The 19,592-nt window shown below is 42.1% G+C and overlaps 1 protein-coding gene across 4 annotated transcripts in view; it reads right to left on the bottom strand.

The window, feature by feature from the left end:
• Positions 1-2,866: 2,866 nt before the first annotated feature.
• LOC130857767 (chondroitin sulfate proteoglycan 4-like) overlaps positions 2,867-19,592 on the bottom strand; it is a 74,909-nt gene continuing 58,183 nt past the window's right edge. For all 4 annotated transcript variants that reach the window (XM_057743536.1, XM_057743521.1, XM_057743528.1 and 1 more), the window contains 3 exons: positions 8,830-9,013; positions 5,703-8,179; positions 2,867-3,829 (listed from right to left, as the gene is read on the bottom strand). In XM_057743536.1, the coding sequence (XP_057599519.1) occupies positions 6,129-8,179; positions 8,830-9,013 (2,235 nt within the window). In that variant the 3' untranslated portion in view covers positions 2,867-3,829; positions 5,703-6,128. The remainder of the gene's footprint in view (positions 3,830-5,702; positions 8,180-8,829; positions 9,014-19,592) is intronic.

The following is a 19,592-nucleotide window of genomic DNA, read 5'->3' as shown; positions in this document are numbered from 1 at the left end:
TTTTGTGGAGCGGTAACTCTCTACACTTCTGGATTGTGAAACCACAAGTTCCCATAGGCATGCCATGAAGACAGAGGGACCCAGGGTAGAAGGCACAAGGAACACCATACACTCAGTTACAGCTGTAAACACACCCGGATCCAGTAGCCTCAGCCATAGTTAAAGGAGGAAGCCAAGTTGAGAGAATTTGAAACAGTGCTTAAGAGGTGTCTGATGCAACTATCAACTAAGTTCTGTGAGGTCTCAGAATCAGCTACAGAATTTTCAGGGTCCAATGAAACATGAAAATGTGAGGTCTTTTTTCAAAAAATGATTAGACTTTCCAGATGGTGACAGCAGAGGATAAGCCAAGCCCAGGGTTCTTCTGAGAGTGGACCCTACGTGACGGCACTGGTTGCGTGTGGCCATGAAGCTGGCCATGCCTGGACGCTAAAGTAGCAAATTACCCTCCCCCCCACCTCTCTCTCACACACACACACACACCAGGTACCCCTGACTGCATCTCTGTAAGAAACACCGACACTAAGGAGCTGAGTTTCCTCTTCCTTGCCTCTCCATCAGCTCTGTTCACACACCCATAAGCAAGGCTCTGCAGGGGGTTCCTGATCCTGCTGGTGTGTACTTGGGTTTTTCCAGGCCAAGGTCAAGTCTGGACAAAGGAGAGAATTTTTCATAAAGCTGCTTATTTTTTTCCATAAAGTTCTTTATTATAAGATTCCTTCCTTACTTTAGAAATGAAATTATAGTAATGGTGAGCAGCGCTTTTTCCTCTTCTTTCTTCTTCTTTTTTTTTTTTTTTTGGTAAGGAAGGATATTAATACTTTTTGAGTGTCAGTCCTTTGCCAATTTTGGACTTGAAAATTACTGGCTCATGAATGCCTGAAAAAACTGAGTTGGGAGGAAGAAGCTGGTTGATGTAGGGATTTGATGCTACTTGGATAGGCAGAGAGCAGTGCAGGGTATTTCATCAGCAGCTCGGCACCCCCTACAAGATAGAGAACCAGGAACACCTCCAAGCTCAAGTCTGTCCCTTGTGAGTGTTCCTGCCATGCTCTTTCCTTCATCTATTTTCTTGCCAAGGCTCTGCATAAGGATGAGGGGAAAGCCCTGCCTGCAGGTAGAGTACGAGCTTTTGGGAAGATCCTCTTCTTAAAAACACCTCATCTATCCCTCAATCACCCACCTGGAATTCCACGGTCAGTAATGCATTACTTTGGGTGGAATAGGAGCCTCTGGTTTACTCAAGTGACTTAATGTGTTAATTCTTTTAAAATACATTAAAATGTAGCACTTAGTATAGTGCCCGATGCATCGAAAACACTGTACACATGTGATGAGGGTGATGATATTAACATCAGGGGATTATACCACTGAATCCTAAGAAAACCAAAGAGAGAGGTGCTAGTATCCCCATTTTTTGGTCAAGGAAACTAAAGTTCAGAGAGACTAAGTTACTCAAAGTCACACTGCTTGGGAGCGGAGGGCCAGGATCCAAAACAGAGCCAGAGTCTACTGTTTAACCACACTGCCATGTCACTAGGCCTGTGAGAATATGAGTGGGGCACCCCAAGGGACCGTGATACGAGGTCGGGCTGAGCAATGTGGGCTCCCGAATTCTTGCTGCACCCCTGGGCAGGCACCACTCACCTAAGAGTGCTTCAGGTGAAAACACAAAGCGCTTTCCTAACCTCTGTCTCCCTTTGTCCTTCTCTTTCTGTACCCTCTTTTCTCCAGGCATTCCTCGTGTGATTCTGGAAGAGCCAATGGAGGAAAGAGACCAAAAAGTTCCTCTCAGGACAAAATCTTGCATCTTTAACATCTAGAATCAGTATCTAGTATTGAGCATCTCACATACAGCTGGTGCCTAATAAATGTTAGCAGATCACTATGAGAAGGCAGCCTCTTCCAGGTCCCCATGAAACAGCCAGTGGTGTTCTTGAGCAGCCTAGCAAAGTCTCCATCATTCAGCAGGCCACACATGGACTCCGTGCCCACTTTTCTTCCCACACGTCTCCCTACACACTGCCAAAGCAAACCTTGTTATTAATGACAGCACCTCTGAAAGATGCAGGAGGTGTGCAGCCGCAGCGCCATCCCCAAATTCAGGGAATGTCATTATATGTCCCATCACCTCCCATTACCTACCATCCACCCTCCACATGTGTCCACTTCAGCTTCAGAAATCTGAAGAATAGCTTCTGTGTCCTCTCCACTTTACCTAATTAATGCACGACTCTAGGGAAGTACCCCCACGTGTCTGAGCAGGATCTCTGCAAGGTTAGACTCTGCCACACCCTCCAGACACAGAAAAATATTAGACCCTCCACTCCCAGCCCACCCCAAAGCAAAATTAGCCACCCTTCTGATATTAACCCTCGGTATCCACTTATTAAATCACCAGTCATTTGTTAAGAAGCATTGAATTCATTACGGATTCAGAATTGAGACTATGAGGTTATAGCTCTGCATATGGGAGAAACCATTTCGGATTGATTTTCTTTCTTTTTTTTATAAATTTATTTATTTATTTTATCTATTTATTGGCTGTGTTGGGTCTTCATTGTGGCACACGGGCTTCTCTAGTTGCTGCGGGCGGGGGCTACTCTTCATTGTGGTGCACGGGCTCCTCATTGTAGTGGCTTCTTTTGTTGTGGAGCATGGGCTCTAGGCGCGTGGGCTTCAATAGTTGCAGCACATGGACTCAACAGTTGTGGCTCACAGGCTCTAGAGCACAGGCTCAATAGTTGTGGCACATGGGCTTAGTGGCTCCGCAGTATGTGGGATCTTCCCAGAGCAGAGCTCGAACCCGTGTCCCCTGCATTGGCAGGCGGATTCTTAACCACGGCGCCACCTAGGAAGTCCTCGGATTGATTTTCAATTTCCAACACCAAACAAGCCTTTGCCAAAATGTTTTATTTCGTGTTTTATTTGAGCCAGTACCAAATGATAGGCATTGTTTCCTTTTAATTGAACCCATATGCAAATAGCTAGAATATTCCAGATACTCTGGAAGAAATCTTTCCAAGCTCTATATGAATTACATGATTAATGACGAGGTCTTGACATCTGGATCTCACACTGAGGCTCTTGCTGTAGCAGGTACACTCACAAACACCGTGAATTATCATTTTAAAGCATTTGTGTGGGTCTCATTCCAACATGGACACCACATTTATTTGTCTGGAGTTGCAGAGTTAACAGGAAAAAGGGGAAGGGAATCAGGCTTTTTTCTTTGGCCAGGCTGGTAGTCCTAACTCCAGGGATTTTATAGCTGAAGCAAGGAAGAGGCCAACATGGCCACAGAGCCAAGTATGTCCGGCTCTTCCGGAAAGAACAGGCATTCTCCCTGCTCAGTCGAGGGAGAGCAAAGGCCCGCTTACTGGATGCGAAGATGCTCCTCAGCCTTGTCTTCCTGTGAGTAAGCTCCAGCACGGCCACTCCACTCCTTCCGAGCGCCCGACTGCTTAGCACAGGCCTGAGAACAATCCTCAGTGGTGCAGTGTTCCAGCCAACCTTGGGTTAGGACTCTCATTCCTCCTCCTTAATAAAGGGGTCAAATACAAAAAGCACTTCCGGGGGCTATATACAATTCGGGAATCCAGAAATGCAGGAGAGAATCACTTTTGGAAGAAGGATAGAGAAGTCATCTTCAGCAACATTGGTCCATGGCCGGATGGCAGCCACGGTTGCCTGTGGCCTTACATCCAAGGATCTAAGACAAGGGTAGTTGTCTCTAGGCCCACATACGCTACGCTTCCATTTATTCTGTAGATTGTGACGTCTGCTTCCACAAAGAACAGTTAAAATTGGGTAGGGAGAGAAAAGCAACCTAGAAGAGCAGAAAAGGGAGAAGGTGAGAAAAAAGCCTTTTCCATACAGGACACATCAGGGGCATCAGGATTTTAGGGACACTGTGACCTCACCTTTACCTTTGTAAATATCCTACCCCCATTTTTAAATTTTTCTCCTGATGTGTCCCATCTGTTAATACAAGGCAAAATTTTTTTTTCCTTAGACAAGGAATATAAAGAAATGAGTCTGTTCAAGTTTTGTTTGATTTTTAATACAGTCTCCAAAAGTTTCCTGTTTACCATTAGCCAACCACAATTTCAAACATACTATGGAATGTTCACCCTTCCATTCTGGTTTTAGAAGACAATTTTTGCCTACACTTGGTAATTGGTTTATTAATCCTTTGCTGGATCTTCAAGAAAACTCTTCATTATGGCTTTAACCAGAGTTTCTCAGCCTTAGCACTGTTGGCATTTTGGGCCAGATAATTCTTTGTCATGGGGGCCGTGCAATGTTGGATATTTAGCAATATCCTTGGCATGTACTCACTAGATGCCAGCAGCACCAGTTGTGAAATCCAAAAATGTCTCCTGTCATTGCCAAATGTCCCTTAGGGGGGAAGATCCCCCCCCACACTAGAAACACTGGCTTTAAGAAAATCATTCAACTATGAAAAGGAGATATTGAAACAGACACCAATTTGAAAGGTGAAAATCTCTGTTTCCCAAGTATTTCAATACCTGAAGAGTATTTTAGTAGATCCTACACAGCGCCTATCTAATTGCCATTTCCCAGCCTTCCCTAATTACATGGTGGGCTGATTCACTGATCTCTGACCTGGCGGAGTCCTCTCCCTGCCCCAGAAGAGATGTCAGGCATGCGAATCCCATTTCCCTTGGCCAGTGGTTGGTCGGGGATGGGAATCACGTTACTCAGTTCTAGACAATGAGCTGGAAAAGCGGGGGGTGGGGGTGGGGATGTTTGGGAAGGCCTCAAGAGTTTAAAAAATATCAATAAATAATAATACATAAGATCGTCTCTAAGAAAAAGTCTCTCCTTTTCCCGCACTAGGACTTCTGCCTTTGAGTGGGACTGTTGCTTGGAGCTCCTGCAGCCATCTCACAATCACAAGAAACTGAACAAAAGGATGCAATGCCAATAGCTCAAGGAAGGGAAAGCCGAAAAAACAAACGAGCTTCAGTCCTCAATGATGTCTTTGAACTGTTGAACCAGCCTTGGAATGTCCACCTCAGGCTGCTCGTTAGGAGAAATAATTCAGTGCTTTTATTGCTTAGCTAAACCAATGATTGGCCAACTATGGTCTGTGGGTCATAGCTGGGAACTAAGAATTGTTTTTACATTTTTAAAAGCTTGTTAAAAAAATGAAAATAAACAACCATGTGTCCCACAAAACCTAAACTATTTTTACTATATGGGCTTGCATAGAGCAAGTTTGCCAATCCCCAACCTAAACCTCACTCGTAGCATTTGATGTGCTGCCCCCAGGCATTCCTAACTAATACAAGTACCGACATCTCCATTTTACAGTTACGGAAACTGAAGCTGAGTCAGCTGACGGTAGGCTCACCCAGGCCAGTCCAACACAGATTTGCCATTATTTCAATTCACTGTAAAGGCAAACCAAATTGAGGCATCACAAAAGCATTCCACCTGTTCTTGAGGGCATCACATAATATTTGTACGACAGGCTCGATGTTACACATCAGAATAGACAAAGCCTCTTGATGAAATGTAATGTGTGCAATGAATATCTTCAAAGGGGGTCAGACTATCCGACCACCTGGAGCACCAAGACATTTCCTGCATTAGGAAGTCAAAGCTCGAGACCCCAAGGAAGAAACGGCATTGCAGAAAAACACTAGAAACACACTCACTGATGTAAAAATTACCTCTTCTACTTGCTGAAACAGCTCTTGTACTTGCTCGCTGAATCACTCAGAGAGAGTGAATCCTCTGTGAAAAATATTCAAAGCCTTCCTCCGCCAATTCTAGCTCCCATGTTAATCTGCAGTCGGGCCAGCACCTTCTGTCTGTCGCACCTTGGTAAAGGGTTGACATGGTGACAAACATCTTATGTACACTCAGAGCATCAGGTCCAGAAGAGGGCACACAAAGTTCACTGTGAACAGCCCATACGATGAGTGCTGTACAAAAGTTACAGTAAACACCCGCCAACATCTAACCATGCAGCTACAGCTGAGCACCAAGGGATGGCAGGCCTGGGCTTTTCTCAGTATCCAACCAGTATTTCTTTGCCTTTGTCTCCCAGGACCTGGCACACAGTAGGTGGTCAGCAAGGAGCAAGCACCCTCCGTCTACACCCAGTACTGGTGGTGCTTCAGTGTCGGGTTGGTTTGTCGGCAGAGCTTGACCACGTCAGGATCCAGATTCACCCACGTCTCCCAAGGAGCACATTTTCCCGCTGGCTCAGTGACTGGAGATTTTTCCAAGTGCTCACACTGTGGGGCCCAGAAAAGACTGACTGGAGGACCGTTCGAGGTTTTTAGAAGAGGCGTCACTGTGACGATGGGAACAGTCATGCTCCTTTCTGGCCTAGGACCTGGGGTTGTGGGTTCTGGGTTGCTTTGGGGCTTAATAAGAGGTTTTGCCTTTTCTACCTTCCGACCCAGCAGCCAGACGCACAAGACCACTGCGGTTACTATGAGCAGGAAGACCACCACTGCCAATGGTATGATGACCATCGGAGGGAGACTGCCCTCCCTGGGCTGGGTGGGTGCCCCAGGGCTGGCTTTGGTGGCATCGGGTGGCCAAAGGGCTCTGGTGGGAGAGGCCTCGACATCCAGAGTGGGCTCTTCACCACGGTGTCGTCCCCAGAGATCTGCTTCCTGCCATCGGGTCTGGGTCAGCTTCGCCGGAGTTCCTGTCTGTGCCGCGGGCCCTGAGGAGACCGCAAGCTTTTCCTGAGAGAGACCTGAAGTCACAAGGTCATGTGCAGTGACTAACAGAGAAACATCAGGGGTGGAGGTCTGCAAAAGAAAGGGGTCAGGTGGCACGATGGTGAAAGGCAGACAACCCGTTGCTGGCTGTACGTGGTCTGCCCTGAGCAGGAACGTGAAGGAGTCATCCAGCCTGCCGGTGCCCGTTAGGTTGGCGTGTGGCTTGAGCATCAACAGCCCTTGGTCCACCTCCCTCTGAGTGAACAGAGCAGCATCTTCCAGTGCAGTGCCCCGGCCCACTCTTCGTACGAGTCTGCCATGGACGGGGGGCTCTGTCACTTCAAATCTGGGATCGCTGTTAGTCCTCTTAGCAAGCTCAGTAGCGTCAAGGTCCTTTCTCCTCAGCTGATGGGCCACTCTGTTGGCGACTGTCAGGTCTGATGTAACCCGCAGTAAAGGCTGCACCCTGATGCGCAGTGTTTGTCCTGTCAGGTTGCTCTCTGAGGTGAACAGTGAGAACCGTAGCTGGTCCTCTGAGGCAGTGAGGTTTGTCATGTGGTAGGAGAGCTTTCCTGAATTTAGATCCTCCTGTCCAAAGCTGACGACCACTTGGTTTTCAACGAGCAGATGCCCATGTTGGAGGGGCCGTGTTATCTTGTAAGTGATCTGGGGGCTCCTCCCATTGGTCACTGCTGACAGGTGAGCATTGGTGATGGGGACGGTTGTCTGGCCTTGTGGGAAAAGTAGGTCAGTGAGGTTCACAAGGGTGATGGAGATGGGGATGACCTCCAGGTGGAAGAGCTTGTAGAGCGGGCGGTGTTGGCCATCGGTCACACTGAAGTAGAACACTCCAGAGGATGGGCTTCCATCTTGTATGAACCACACCTGAGAGTTATCAATGTCAGCTTGTGTGAAGTGGTGCACAGGTGTGTGCGGATGGTCAGCCATTGCCAAAAAGCCATTATTAGGATTACCGATGATCACATAACTGATCTCCTCTGGAGGACTGTCTAGGTCTTCCACTTTCAGGTTTTCGGGCCCTAAAACCAACCTGTTGCCCTGCAGAACTTTTGACCGGAGCCCTTTCGTCTTTAATTCTGGTGGCTGGTCATTTACAGGAGTGATGGTGATGTTGAACGTCTCTTCAAGAAAGTCAGCCTTTGGCTTAGCGGTGGACTTGCTCTTTCGGTTGGGCCAAACGGCAAAGGTAAAGTTATCAGCCAGTGTCTCAGAGTCATCGTGAAGGTATGTGATTCCAAATTTATTAACTATATACTGAGAGAAATTGGGTTTTCTTTCGGTAATGTTTCTCTCTCCAACCATAATAGTTCCATGGTAAGGAAGAGATGTAACTTGGAACCAAATTTCATATGAAGAACGCTGAGATGTGGGAAATTTAAGTAAGAGGTTGGAAGCATCTAACTTAGATTGGCCAATGAGAACTTTGTCTCCCTCCTTGACAACGGCTCCTGTTAAAAAGAAATGTAAAGAATAAAGTGGCATTTCATTAAAAGGTTCAAATGACAGCTGTAAGATTTTTTCTCCCTCAAATTCACCTGTCCTAGTGGATGATTCGAAACACCTTGGTACCTGAATTAGCTTGCTACCCAAAGCACACACAAAAAATAAATTTTAAATACACATGCCCATACTATTAAGTCAGCATTTCAAGTAAGAGAGTTTTAAAGTCTTGAGATTCACTTATAACATGTTCATCTCCTAACTTTCCTACTACTGGACGTTCTCTGGCCATGGAAACAGGTGCAGCTTTCAATACCCCTTTCCTTTCAAGAACTTACCCTATTTGTTATTTTCATCTTCCACCTACAGTTTTCAGTCAGGGGCATGGTGACGTCCCCATTTGGAGGTACAGATAAGAACTCTTTAAAGCTAATTTGCCATCCTTCCCCCACTACAACTATTGAGGCTTACGGCAGGAAAGAGCAGAGGCCCAGAGAAAGAGCACACATAAAGAAATAACAAATTTTTATAGCCACATACGTGTTATTTAAAGGTTTATACATTGGCATTGACAATTAAAAAGGGAAAGATTTATTTCCAAATTGTCCCTACTTTAATAATTAGAGATAAAGTACTGACCATATCTTGGTGGAATTACCTGTATTGGCAAGCAGACGACTCTGCCGACCAGGTTCATTAATTTCATATGAAATAGTTATATGAAACTCCTCAGGGCCTAGAGCTGCTGGTGGGGAGGACACTGTGAACGTGAAAGAGTCTTCTGCAGTCCAGCCTGTGTTTTCCCAGTCCATATGCTTGTATAATATCAGCTGCTCACTGACCTGGCCAGATAGTAAGAAAAATCAGCCCCTGGTTTCAGGGATAATACAAGAATTAACATATACCCTAAGTGGAGGAGACACATGTTTTTTCAGGGTTTATTCTACTCATCTTCAAAGTACTGCACATTTCCACACAAATTCAGGAACATTAACAGTGTGGTAACTTATTTGTCAAACCTAAGTGATTCTATTACCAAAATGATCTACTTATCAGAGAAAAAAAAAAGCACACTGATTTTGAGATGACTACTGCCTAGGGTATTTATATTATAAAAAGTTTATAATGAACCTTCACTTCCATGTCAGCATCATAACTACCAGCTCCCAACCAATCTTGCTTCATATGTACCCCTACCCACCTTTCTGCCCGATGGATTATTTTGAAGCAAATCCCAGACATCGTATCATTTCATCTGTAAATGCTCTAGTAAGTATTAGTAAAAGATGACTTTTTTCAAATATTCAGTTAGTGTAGTGTTTGAATATCTCTGGTGGTCTAGTACATGATTTTTTGTTTGTTTTTTACATAGTTGCTTTGTTTGAGTCAGGCTCCTAAATCCACACCCCACATTTGTTTGGTATTTCTAATTGGTTTCTTTTAATTTGTAGGTTCCGTTTCTCTAACTCTTTTCTTGTAATTTATTTATTGAAGAAATTGGGTTATTTGTCTTTTAGAGCTTCCTACATTCTGGAGTTTGCTGATTGCATCCACGTGGTGGTGTTTAGCATGTTCCTGTGGTCCCTACATTTCCTATATACTACTAGTTACATCTAGAGGCTTAATAAGAATCAGGTTCAATTTTTTGGTAAGAGTGTTTTTTTTTTTTTTTTAATTAATTAATTAATTAATTTTTTGGGGGGGGGGTTCACCAAGGGTAAGAGTGTTTTACATGTTATATTGTATATTTCCTCTTGCATTGCATTCCAAGGCAAAATAATGCTGGGCTGCTTCTCTTTTGGGTATGTTAAGATTGATAGGTGGCTTCAAGTGTTGCCAGATTGATCCAACTATCTTAAAGTTCCCCATAAGCCCATCAACTAATAGCTTTACATACTCATTGATACAATTGCCTAAACCCATTATTTTGCAGTGGCAAAACACTGATATTATATATTTTATCATTCATTCTTCATTCTTATCTGGAATTCTTCTAAAAAAGATTTTTTTCGTATCAGCTATTTTTTGTTTTGTTTTGTTTTGTTTGTTTTGCTTTCTGTGGGAAATGAGAGAGAAAAGTGGATTCACTTTTTTGTGTTGTGGGAAGGTGTGGGGCAGAAGAAGGAGACCTGATGGGGGATGGGCTAGGATGAAGGAAAGTGTGTGGAGGGGTGGAGACATATTAGTGAGGGGTTGAGCATGGGGGTAGAGAAGCAGATCAGTAAGGGAGCTGATGGAATCCTTTTTCTTATCAGCTATTTGGTTGCACTGATATACAGTACATGCAGAAAAGACAGGATAGGTGTTCAATCCTTTCCCTTTATATATCATTTTTCAGAAGAGTGAGTCCCCAGGCTCCAATCTCCAAACAGTGTTTTGTTTGTTTGTTTAAGAAGTATCATTAATTCATGAATTTTAATATATGAGGTATTTCATTCCATTACATATATTATTCTCATTGATTTTCAAATTTTCCCACCTTGCTTAAGATATTTTTCAAGATTTAATCTAAGCCCCTAATGTCTGTGGCCTATCAATGTCCTTTTTATCTCGACTGATGAAGATGGGTTCTACCCAATGTTGTGTTGTCCAGATGCCATATGGGCAGTCCTTCCTCCAACAACAGTGACTGAATGTTCTAAAACTGTAACCACAGAAGGAAAGGCTAGAGATAAACTATTCCACCCTTAATTCCTATAGGTCACATATTTTTCTGACCTGCAATCTGTTATAATATCTGAACTTACAAGTAGGTTCTACCAAAGTACTTGAATGTCCACATCAAACATGCTGACAATAAATTATCATATAATTTAGAGAGCAGTTGAGTCTATTTCATCCGTCAGTATTTGAAAATATGGCCCTCCATATCTGCGGGTTCCACACGAACAGATTCAACCAACAGTAGGTCAAAAATATTTGGAGAGCCGCCATGTCCTGCCTGCTACCTTCCTGCCTCACATGGTGGGGTGTTGCTCTGTGGCAGGAGAGGGGGATGTCATGTTCTGGGACCCGCAGGAGTCCTTACAATGGACTGACCACCAAGTAAGGGTTCTTGGCTTCGTGACACAGGAAAGAATCCAAGAGCCAACCAAAGAAAAGCAAAAGGTACATTTTTAAGCACTACTATGTCATTTGATCTTCATAAAAACAACTTTGAGATCTTCTTTTGTGAAATGTTAGTTCAAGTCATTTGACCCATTTTTTCCATGCTTGCCACATTTGGAAAAGCACAGCTCTGGAGAGCTGTTTAAAGTGGGGTCTGGTGAGAAGTTGGGCCTGAGGCTCTGGGGTAGGAGCACAGAGTCCAGGACACTGGAGCACTAGAGAATCCCTGGCCACAGAGAAGATTAATCACTGAGAGCTCTCATGGAGGCCTCTATCAGAGTCCAAGACCCGGCTCTGCCCACTGCCTGCAGCTCCCAGCTCACACCAACAAACAAGACAGGAACACAAGCCCACCAATCAGCACACAGACTACCTAAAGTTATACTAAGCTCACAGATACCCTAAAAAACACCACCTGACGTGGCCCCTCATCAAAGGGAGAAGACCCAGCTCCACCCACCAGAACATAGGCACCAGTCCCTCCCATCAGGAAGCCTACTCAAGACACTGGACCAACCCCACCACAAGGGGCAGAGAACAGAAGCAAGAGGAACTATGACCTGGCACCCTAGGGAAAGGAGACCTCAAATACTGTAAATCAGACATAATGAGAAAACAGAGAAACATCCTGCAGGCAAAGGAGCAAGATAAAAACCCACAAGACCAAATAAATGAAGAAGAAATAGGCAAACTGCCTGAAAAAAGAATTCAGAGTAATGATAGTAAAGATGATCCAAAATCTCGGCAACAGAATAGAGAAAATACAAGAAACATTCAACGAGGACCTAGAAGAACTAGGCAAACAAACAGTAATGAACAACACAATAACTGAAATTATAAATACTCTACATGGAATCAATAGCAGAATAACTGAGGCAGAAGAAGGAGTAAGTGAGCTGGAAGATAGAATGGTGGAAATAACTACCACAGAGCAGAATAAAGAAAAATGAATGAAAAGAAAGGAAGACAGTCTCAGAGACCTCAGGGACAACATTAAGCACACCAACATTCAAATTATAGGCATCTCAAAAGAAGAAGAAAAAAAGAAAGGGTCTGAGAAAATATTTGAAGAGATTATAGCCGAAAACTTCCCCAACATGGGAAAAGAAATAGTCAATCAAGTCCAAGAAGCACAGAGAGTCCCATACAGAATAAACCCAAGGAGAAACACACCAAGGCACATATTAATCAAACAAATGAAATTAAACACAAAGAAAAAACTATTAAAAGCAGCAAGATAAAAGCAACAAATAACATACAAGGGAACCCCCATAAGGTTAACAGCTGATCATTCTGCAGAAACTCTGCAGGCCAGAAGGGAGTGGCAGGATATATTTAAGGTGATGAAAGGGAAAAACCTACAGCCAAGAATACTCTACCCAGCAAGGATCTTATTCAGATTTGACAGAGAAATCAAAAGCTTTACAGACAAGCAAAATCTAAGAGAATTCTGCACCACCAAACCAGCCTTACAACAATTGCTAAAGGAGCTTCTCTAGGCAGAAAACACAAGAGAAGGAAAAGATGTACAAAAACAAACCCAAAACAATTAAGAAAATGGTAATAGGAACATACATATCAATAATTACCTTAAAAGTAAATGGATTAAAGGTTCCAACCAAAAGACACAGACTGGCTGAATGGATACAAAAACAAGACCTGTATATATGCTGTCTACAAGAGACCCACTTCAGACCTAGGGACACATATAGATTGAAAGTGAGGGGATGGAAAAACATACTCCACGCAAATGTAAGTCAAAGGAAAGCTGGAGTAGTAATATTCACATCAGACAAATTAGACTTTAAAATTAAGAATATTACAAGAGACAAGGAAGGACACTACATAATGATCAAGGGATCAATCCAAGAAAAAGATATAACAATTGTAAATATCTATGCACTCAACATAGGAGCACCTCAATACGTAAAGCAAATGCTAACGGTCATAAAAGGGGAAATCGACAGTAACACAATAACAGTAGGAGACTTTAACACCCCACTTACACCAATAGACAGATCATCCAAACAGAAAATAAATAAGGAAACACAAGCTCTAAATGACACATCAGACCAGAGGGCCTTCCACCCGAAAACTGCAGAATGCGCTTTCTTCTCAAGTGCACATGGAACCTTCCCCAGCATAGATCACATCTTGGGTCACAAATCAAGCCTCTGTAAATTTAAGAAAATTGAAATTGTATCAAGCATCTTTTCCAACCACAACGCTATGAGGCTAGATATCAATTCAGGGAAAAAAACTGTAAAAAAATACAAACACATGGAGGCTAAACAATACACTACTAAACAACCAAGAGATCACTGATGAAAGCAAAGAGGAAATCAAAAAGTATCTGGAAACAAATGACAATGAAAACATGACAATTCAAAACCTATGGGATGCAGAAAAAGCAGTTCTAAGAGGGAAGTTTAGAGCAATACAATCTTACCTCAAGAAACAAGAAATATCTCAAATAAACAACCTAACATTACACCTAAAACAATTAGAGAGAGAAGAACAAAAAAAATCCCAAAGTTAGTAGAAGGAAAGAAATCATAAAGATCAGAGCAGAAATAAAAGAAAAAGAAATGAAGGAAACAATAGTAAAGATTAATAAAATTAAAAGCTGGTTCTTTGAGAAGATAAACAAAATTGTTAAACTTTAGCCAGACTCATCAGGAAAAAAAGGGAGAAGACACAAATCAACAGATTTAGAAATGAAAAAGAAGTAAAAACTGACACTGCAGAAATACAAAGGATCATAAGAGATTACTACAAGCAACTATATGCCAATAAAATGGACAACCAGGAAGAAATGGACAAATTCTTAGAAAGGTATAACCTTCCAAGGACTGAACCAGGAAGAAATAGAAAATATGAACAGACCAATCACAAGTACGGAAATTGAGACTGTGATTAAAAATCTCCCAACAAACAAAGCCCAGGGTCAGATGGCTTCACAGGCAAATTCTATCAAACATTTAGAGAAGAGCTAACCCTATCCTTCTCAAACTCTTCCAAATTACAGCAGAGGGAGGAACACTCCCAAACTCATTCTACGAGGTCACCATCACCCTTATACCAAAACCACACAAAAGCATCACAAAAAAAGAAAATTACAGGCCAATATCACTGATGAATGTAGATGCAAAAATACTCAACAAAATACTAGCAAACAGAATCCAACAGCACATTAAAAAGATCACACACCATGATCAAGTGGGGTTTATCCCTGGAATGCAAGGATTCTTCAATATATGCAAATCAATTAATATGATACACCATATTAACAAATTGAAGGATAAAAACCATATGATCATCTCAATAGATGCAGAAAAAGCTTTTGACAAAATTCAACACCTATTTATGATAAAAACTCTCCAGAAAGTGGGCATAGAAGGAAACTACCTCAACATAATAAAAGCCATATATGAGAAACCAACAGCTAACGTCATTCTCAATGGTGAAAAACTGAAAGCATTCCCTCCAAGAACAGGAACAAGACAAGGGTGCTCACTCTCACCATTATTATTCAACATAGTTTTGGAAGTTTTAGCCACAGCAATCTGAGAAGAAAAAGAAATAAAAGGAATCCAAATTGGAAAAAAAGAAGTAAAATTGTCACTCTTTGCAGATGACATGATATCTTTTTTTCTCTATAAATTTATTTATTTATTGGCTGCATTGGGTCTTTGTTGCTGCACACAGGCTTTCTCTAGTTGCGGCAAGTGGGGCTACTCTTCATTGTGGTGCACAGGCTCCTCATTGTGGTGGCTTCTCTTGTTGCAGAGCACAGACTCTAGGTGCATGGGCTTCAGTAGTTGTGGCGCATGGGCTTAGTTGCTCCATGGCATGTGGGATCTTCCTGGAGCAGGGATTGAACCCATGTCCCCTGAATTGGCAGGTGGATTCTTAACCACTGAGCCACCTAGGAAGTCCCATGACATGATATTACACATAGAAAATCCTAAAGATGCTACCAGAAAACTACTAGAACTAATCAATGAATTTAGTAAAGTTGCAGGATACAAAATTAATGCACAGAATTCTCTTGCATTCCTATACACTAACAACAAAAAATCAGAAAGAGAAATTAAGGAAACACTCTCATGTACCATTGCAACAAAAAGAATAAAATTCCTAGGAATAAACCTACCTAAGGAGGCAAAAGACCTGTATGCAGAAAACTATGACACTGATGAAAGAAATCAAACACGATACAAACAGATTTTGAGGTACACCATGTTCTTGGATTGGAAGAATCAACATTGTGAAAATGATTATATCACCCAAAGCAATCTACAGATTCAATGGAATCCCTATCAAATTACCAAATGCATTTTTCACAGAAATAGAGCAACAAATTTTACAATTTGTATGGAAATGCAAAAGACCCCGAATAGCCAAAGCAATCTTGAGAAGGAAATACAGAGCTGGAGGAATCAGGTTCCCTGACTTCAGACTACTACAAGGCTACAGTGATCAAGACAGTATGGTACTGGCACAAAAACAGAAATATAGATCAATGGAACAGGATAGAGAGCCCAGAGATAAACTCACACACACATGGTCACCTTATCCTTGACAAAGGAGGCAAGAATACACAATGGAGAAAAGACAGTCTCTTCAATAAGTAGTGCGGGAAAAATTGGACAGCTACATGTAAAAGAATGAGATTAGAACACTCCCTAACACCATACACAAAAATAAACTCAAAATAGATTAAAGATCTAAATGTAAGGTCAGACGCTATAAAATTCTTAAAGGAAAACACAGGCAGAACACTCTATGACATACATCAAAGCAAGATCCTTTTTGACCCACCTCCTAGAATAATGGAAATAAAAACAAAAATAAACAAATTGGACGAAAAGAAATTTAAAAGATTTTGCACAGCAAAAGAAACCATAAACAAGACAAAAAGAGAACCCTCAGAATGGGAGAAAATATTTGCCAATGAAGCAACTGACAAAGGATTAATCTCTAAAATATACAAGCAGCTCATGCAGCTTAATATCAAAAAAACAAACAACCCCAACCAAAAATGGATGGAAGACTTAAATAAATATTTCTCCAAAGAAGACATACAGATGGCTAACAAACACATGAAAAGATGTTCAATATCACTCATCCGCAGAGAAATGCACATCAGAGCCACAGTGAGGTGTCAACTCACACTAGTCAGAATGGCCATCATCAAAAAATCTACAAACAATAAGTGCTGGAGAGGATGTGGAGAAAAGGGAACCTTCCTGCACTGTTGGTGGGAATGTAAATTGATACAGTCACTATGGAGAACAGTATGGAGGTTCCTTGAAAAACTAAAAATAGAACTACCATATGACCCAGACTCCTGGGCATATACCTTGAGAAAACAATAATTCAAAAAGATATGTGTAACCCAATGTTCATTGCAGCACTATTTACAATAGCCAGGACATGGAAGCAACCTAAATGCCCATCAACAGATAAATGGATAAAGAAGATGTGGCACATATATACAATGGAATATTACTCGGCCATAAAAAGGAACGAAATTGAGTTATTTATAGTGAGGTGGATGGACTCAGAGTCTGTCATACAGAGTGAAGTAAGCCAGAAAGAGAAAAACAAATACAGTATGCTAATGCATATATATGGAATCTTAAAACAACAACAACAACAACAACGGTACTGATGAACCTAGTGGCAGGACAAGAATAAAGATGCAGACATGGAGAATGGTCTTGAGGACATGGCAGGGAGGGGAAGCTGGGAGGAAGTGAGAGAGTAGCATTAAGTAGTGTGTATATATACACACTACCAAATATAAAATAGCTAGTGGGAAGCTGCTGCATAACACAGGGAGATCGACTTGGTTCTGACCTTAGAGGGGTGAAATAAGGAGGAGGGGAGGGAGGCTCAAGAAGGAAAGGATATGGGGATGTATGTGTAAATACAGCCGATTCACTTTGTTGTACAGCAGAAACTGCACAACACTGTAAAGCAGTTACACGCCAATAAAAAAAATTCCATAAAGTTCCAAAAGGCAAAACTGGAATTTGCCACATGCTGGCAATGATTTACATAGCATTTGTATTGTATTGGGTATTGTAAATAATCTAGAAATGATTAGAAGTATAATCTAGAAAAGTATACGGAAGGATGTGTGTAGGTTATATGCAAATATTATTCCATTTTACATACGGGACTTAAGCATCTTTGGCTATTAGTATCCGCGGCAGTGAGGGAGGTGCGGGTGGTTGTCCTGGAACCAATCCCCTGCAGATATATAGGGATGACTGTACTGTATTAATTCACAGAGGTCTGGTGATGCATTGCTCTGACTCTCTGCTTGTTACAGTGGATATATCTAGAACCAGAAAGGCTTCTGGCTAGTGAGTTTCATGGAATAAAAGATCCATGTTCCCAGAGCGGTCAAAACTGTTGTTGAAGAGTTTTGTTTGCTTGTTTCTTATCCTATTCAAGGGTAAAGCAAGGAAATGCTGTCACGCGGGGATTTTAAGTGGGGAGAAGAAAATATCATCTCTCCACATTTCCTAATAAAAAAAGCATGATTACTCATGAGAAATTGGAGTTTCTCCAAAGATAGTAATTTCTGGTACTAACTAGTAACTTAATCCCCCAGAAGTTCCTGGGCAATAAAGTCAGTTTTATTTAGTAGATTTACCATTTCTATTCCTAGCTTAAGATTTATGACAAAAGATACTCATAAATATATTCCCCTTCCTAGAAGCTGGCGACTGTGCCATGGATTTTAGACCAGAGGATGGTTCCTAAAAGGTTCCCATTCTGCCTGAAAGCCAATATTATTAGGCAAAAGAGATCCAGTTTCTTAATATTAAAAGTATGAGATTCTGTTAACCAGGAGGAAACGTTTTCTTCGATGCAGGTTGTTTGTGCTCATTGCTCCTCTGGTATAAGTGAGAACTGGCTTCCCTGAAAAAACACAAGAAGTTATCAGAATAACCTAAGATCTTCTGAGGTCTATTGTAAGGAGAATGGTTTTCCCAGGGAAAGAATGGTTCTCATAGATGGGAGGAGTGGAGATGAAGGTCAGAAATCTTCTGAAGGAAGGAACTGGGGAAGAGTCTTAAACATAGTTTTGTATTTCAGGAACCTAGTGGAGGAGAGCTCTGTTTTAGGTTCTGTTTTTGAAAAGGCATTAAAATGTGGATAACAAAGTGATTTATTTTATACTGGAGAGTGAGAGAGAGAACTGAATTAGATTCATCTTGAGTGTCTGAGCTTTAAGACCAGATAGCAGGTAATTGAAAGTGCTGAGCTGGAAGTCAAAGGGGAGGAAGGGCGCCGGTGGGATGTCAACGTGCCAGTCATGTGCTGAAAAAGGTTTGAGGTGAGTAGAGTCTCTAATGTTTAGAAAACAGCATTAGCTTCACCAGCTTTAAGAGTCAGGTTTTATGGTGTGTGTGTGTGTGTGTGTGTGTGTGTGTGTGTGTGTGTGTGTGTGTGTGTGTGTGTGTTGGGAGAGGGCCAGGAAAGAGAGAATGAGACCAAGACTTCATGAGAAAAAAAGTGGAGGGTCAACCTGAGGAGAGAAGGTTCTCAGAGAAGATTAGGAATTATTTGTTACCTCAAATAGAAAGCAGCCTTAGGAACAACTTCCAGCAGCTCTGCCTATCTCCACTGGGTTAAATATAGACAGATAAGCCACTTAGCAGAATACCTGGGCTTTGGGATTAAGGAGAGGCGCAAGGGGTGTTTTTATTTCCTATGGATATAGATTAGCCCAGATATTTTCTCTTTCACAGAGTCTTTCTGGAATGTCATTAGAAATTCAATGATGTAGAATTCCAATGTAGAAGGAAAAACAGAAAATTAGAAAAATCACCATTTGGCAACCAACTAGGAATAAATGCCTCAGGCGAGAATCCTAAAATGGCTGCTAAAACCAGTGAGCTAAAACTGTGATGAGAAACAGGATGTTTAGATAGTTCCAACGCATCGCCTCACAGATGCTCATTAATTTCAAAGGGGAAAACGATACCTCCACAGTGGAGAAACCTGAACGACAGCCCTTGACCAAGTGATGAAAGAAAACATCATCAGTGGCAGGGCGAAGTAAGCACCAGTGCCTCCTGACAGGAAGCTCTGGGAAGAACCCAGCCTCCCTCGCGGCTTTCCTGCCCCAAACGCGTACCCCGAATCATGAGCGGACACCAGATAAAACCAAACTGAGAGGCGTCCCACAAATAACGGGCCTGTTCTCCTCAGCAAACGGCAAGGTCACCAACGTCAATGGGACGGCGGAATGGATTCAGATTAAAGGAGACCAAAGGCTCCCGACAGCTA

Source organism: Hippopotamus amphibius, chromosome 1 (assembly GCF_030028045.1).
Source record: "Hippopotamus amphibius kiboko isolate mHipAmp2 chromosome 1, mHipAmp2.hap2, whole genome shotgun sequence".
Classification (NCBI taxonomy): domain Eukaryota; kingdom Metazoa; phylum Chordata; class Mammalia; order Artiodactyla; family Hippopotamidae; genus Hippopotamus; species Hippopotamus amphibius.
Note: the sequence above shows the minus strand (reverse complement) of the source record. Positions and strands in the feature narration are given on the sequence as shown.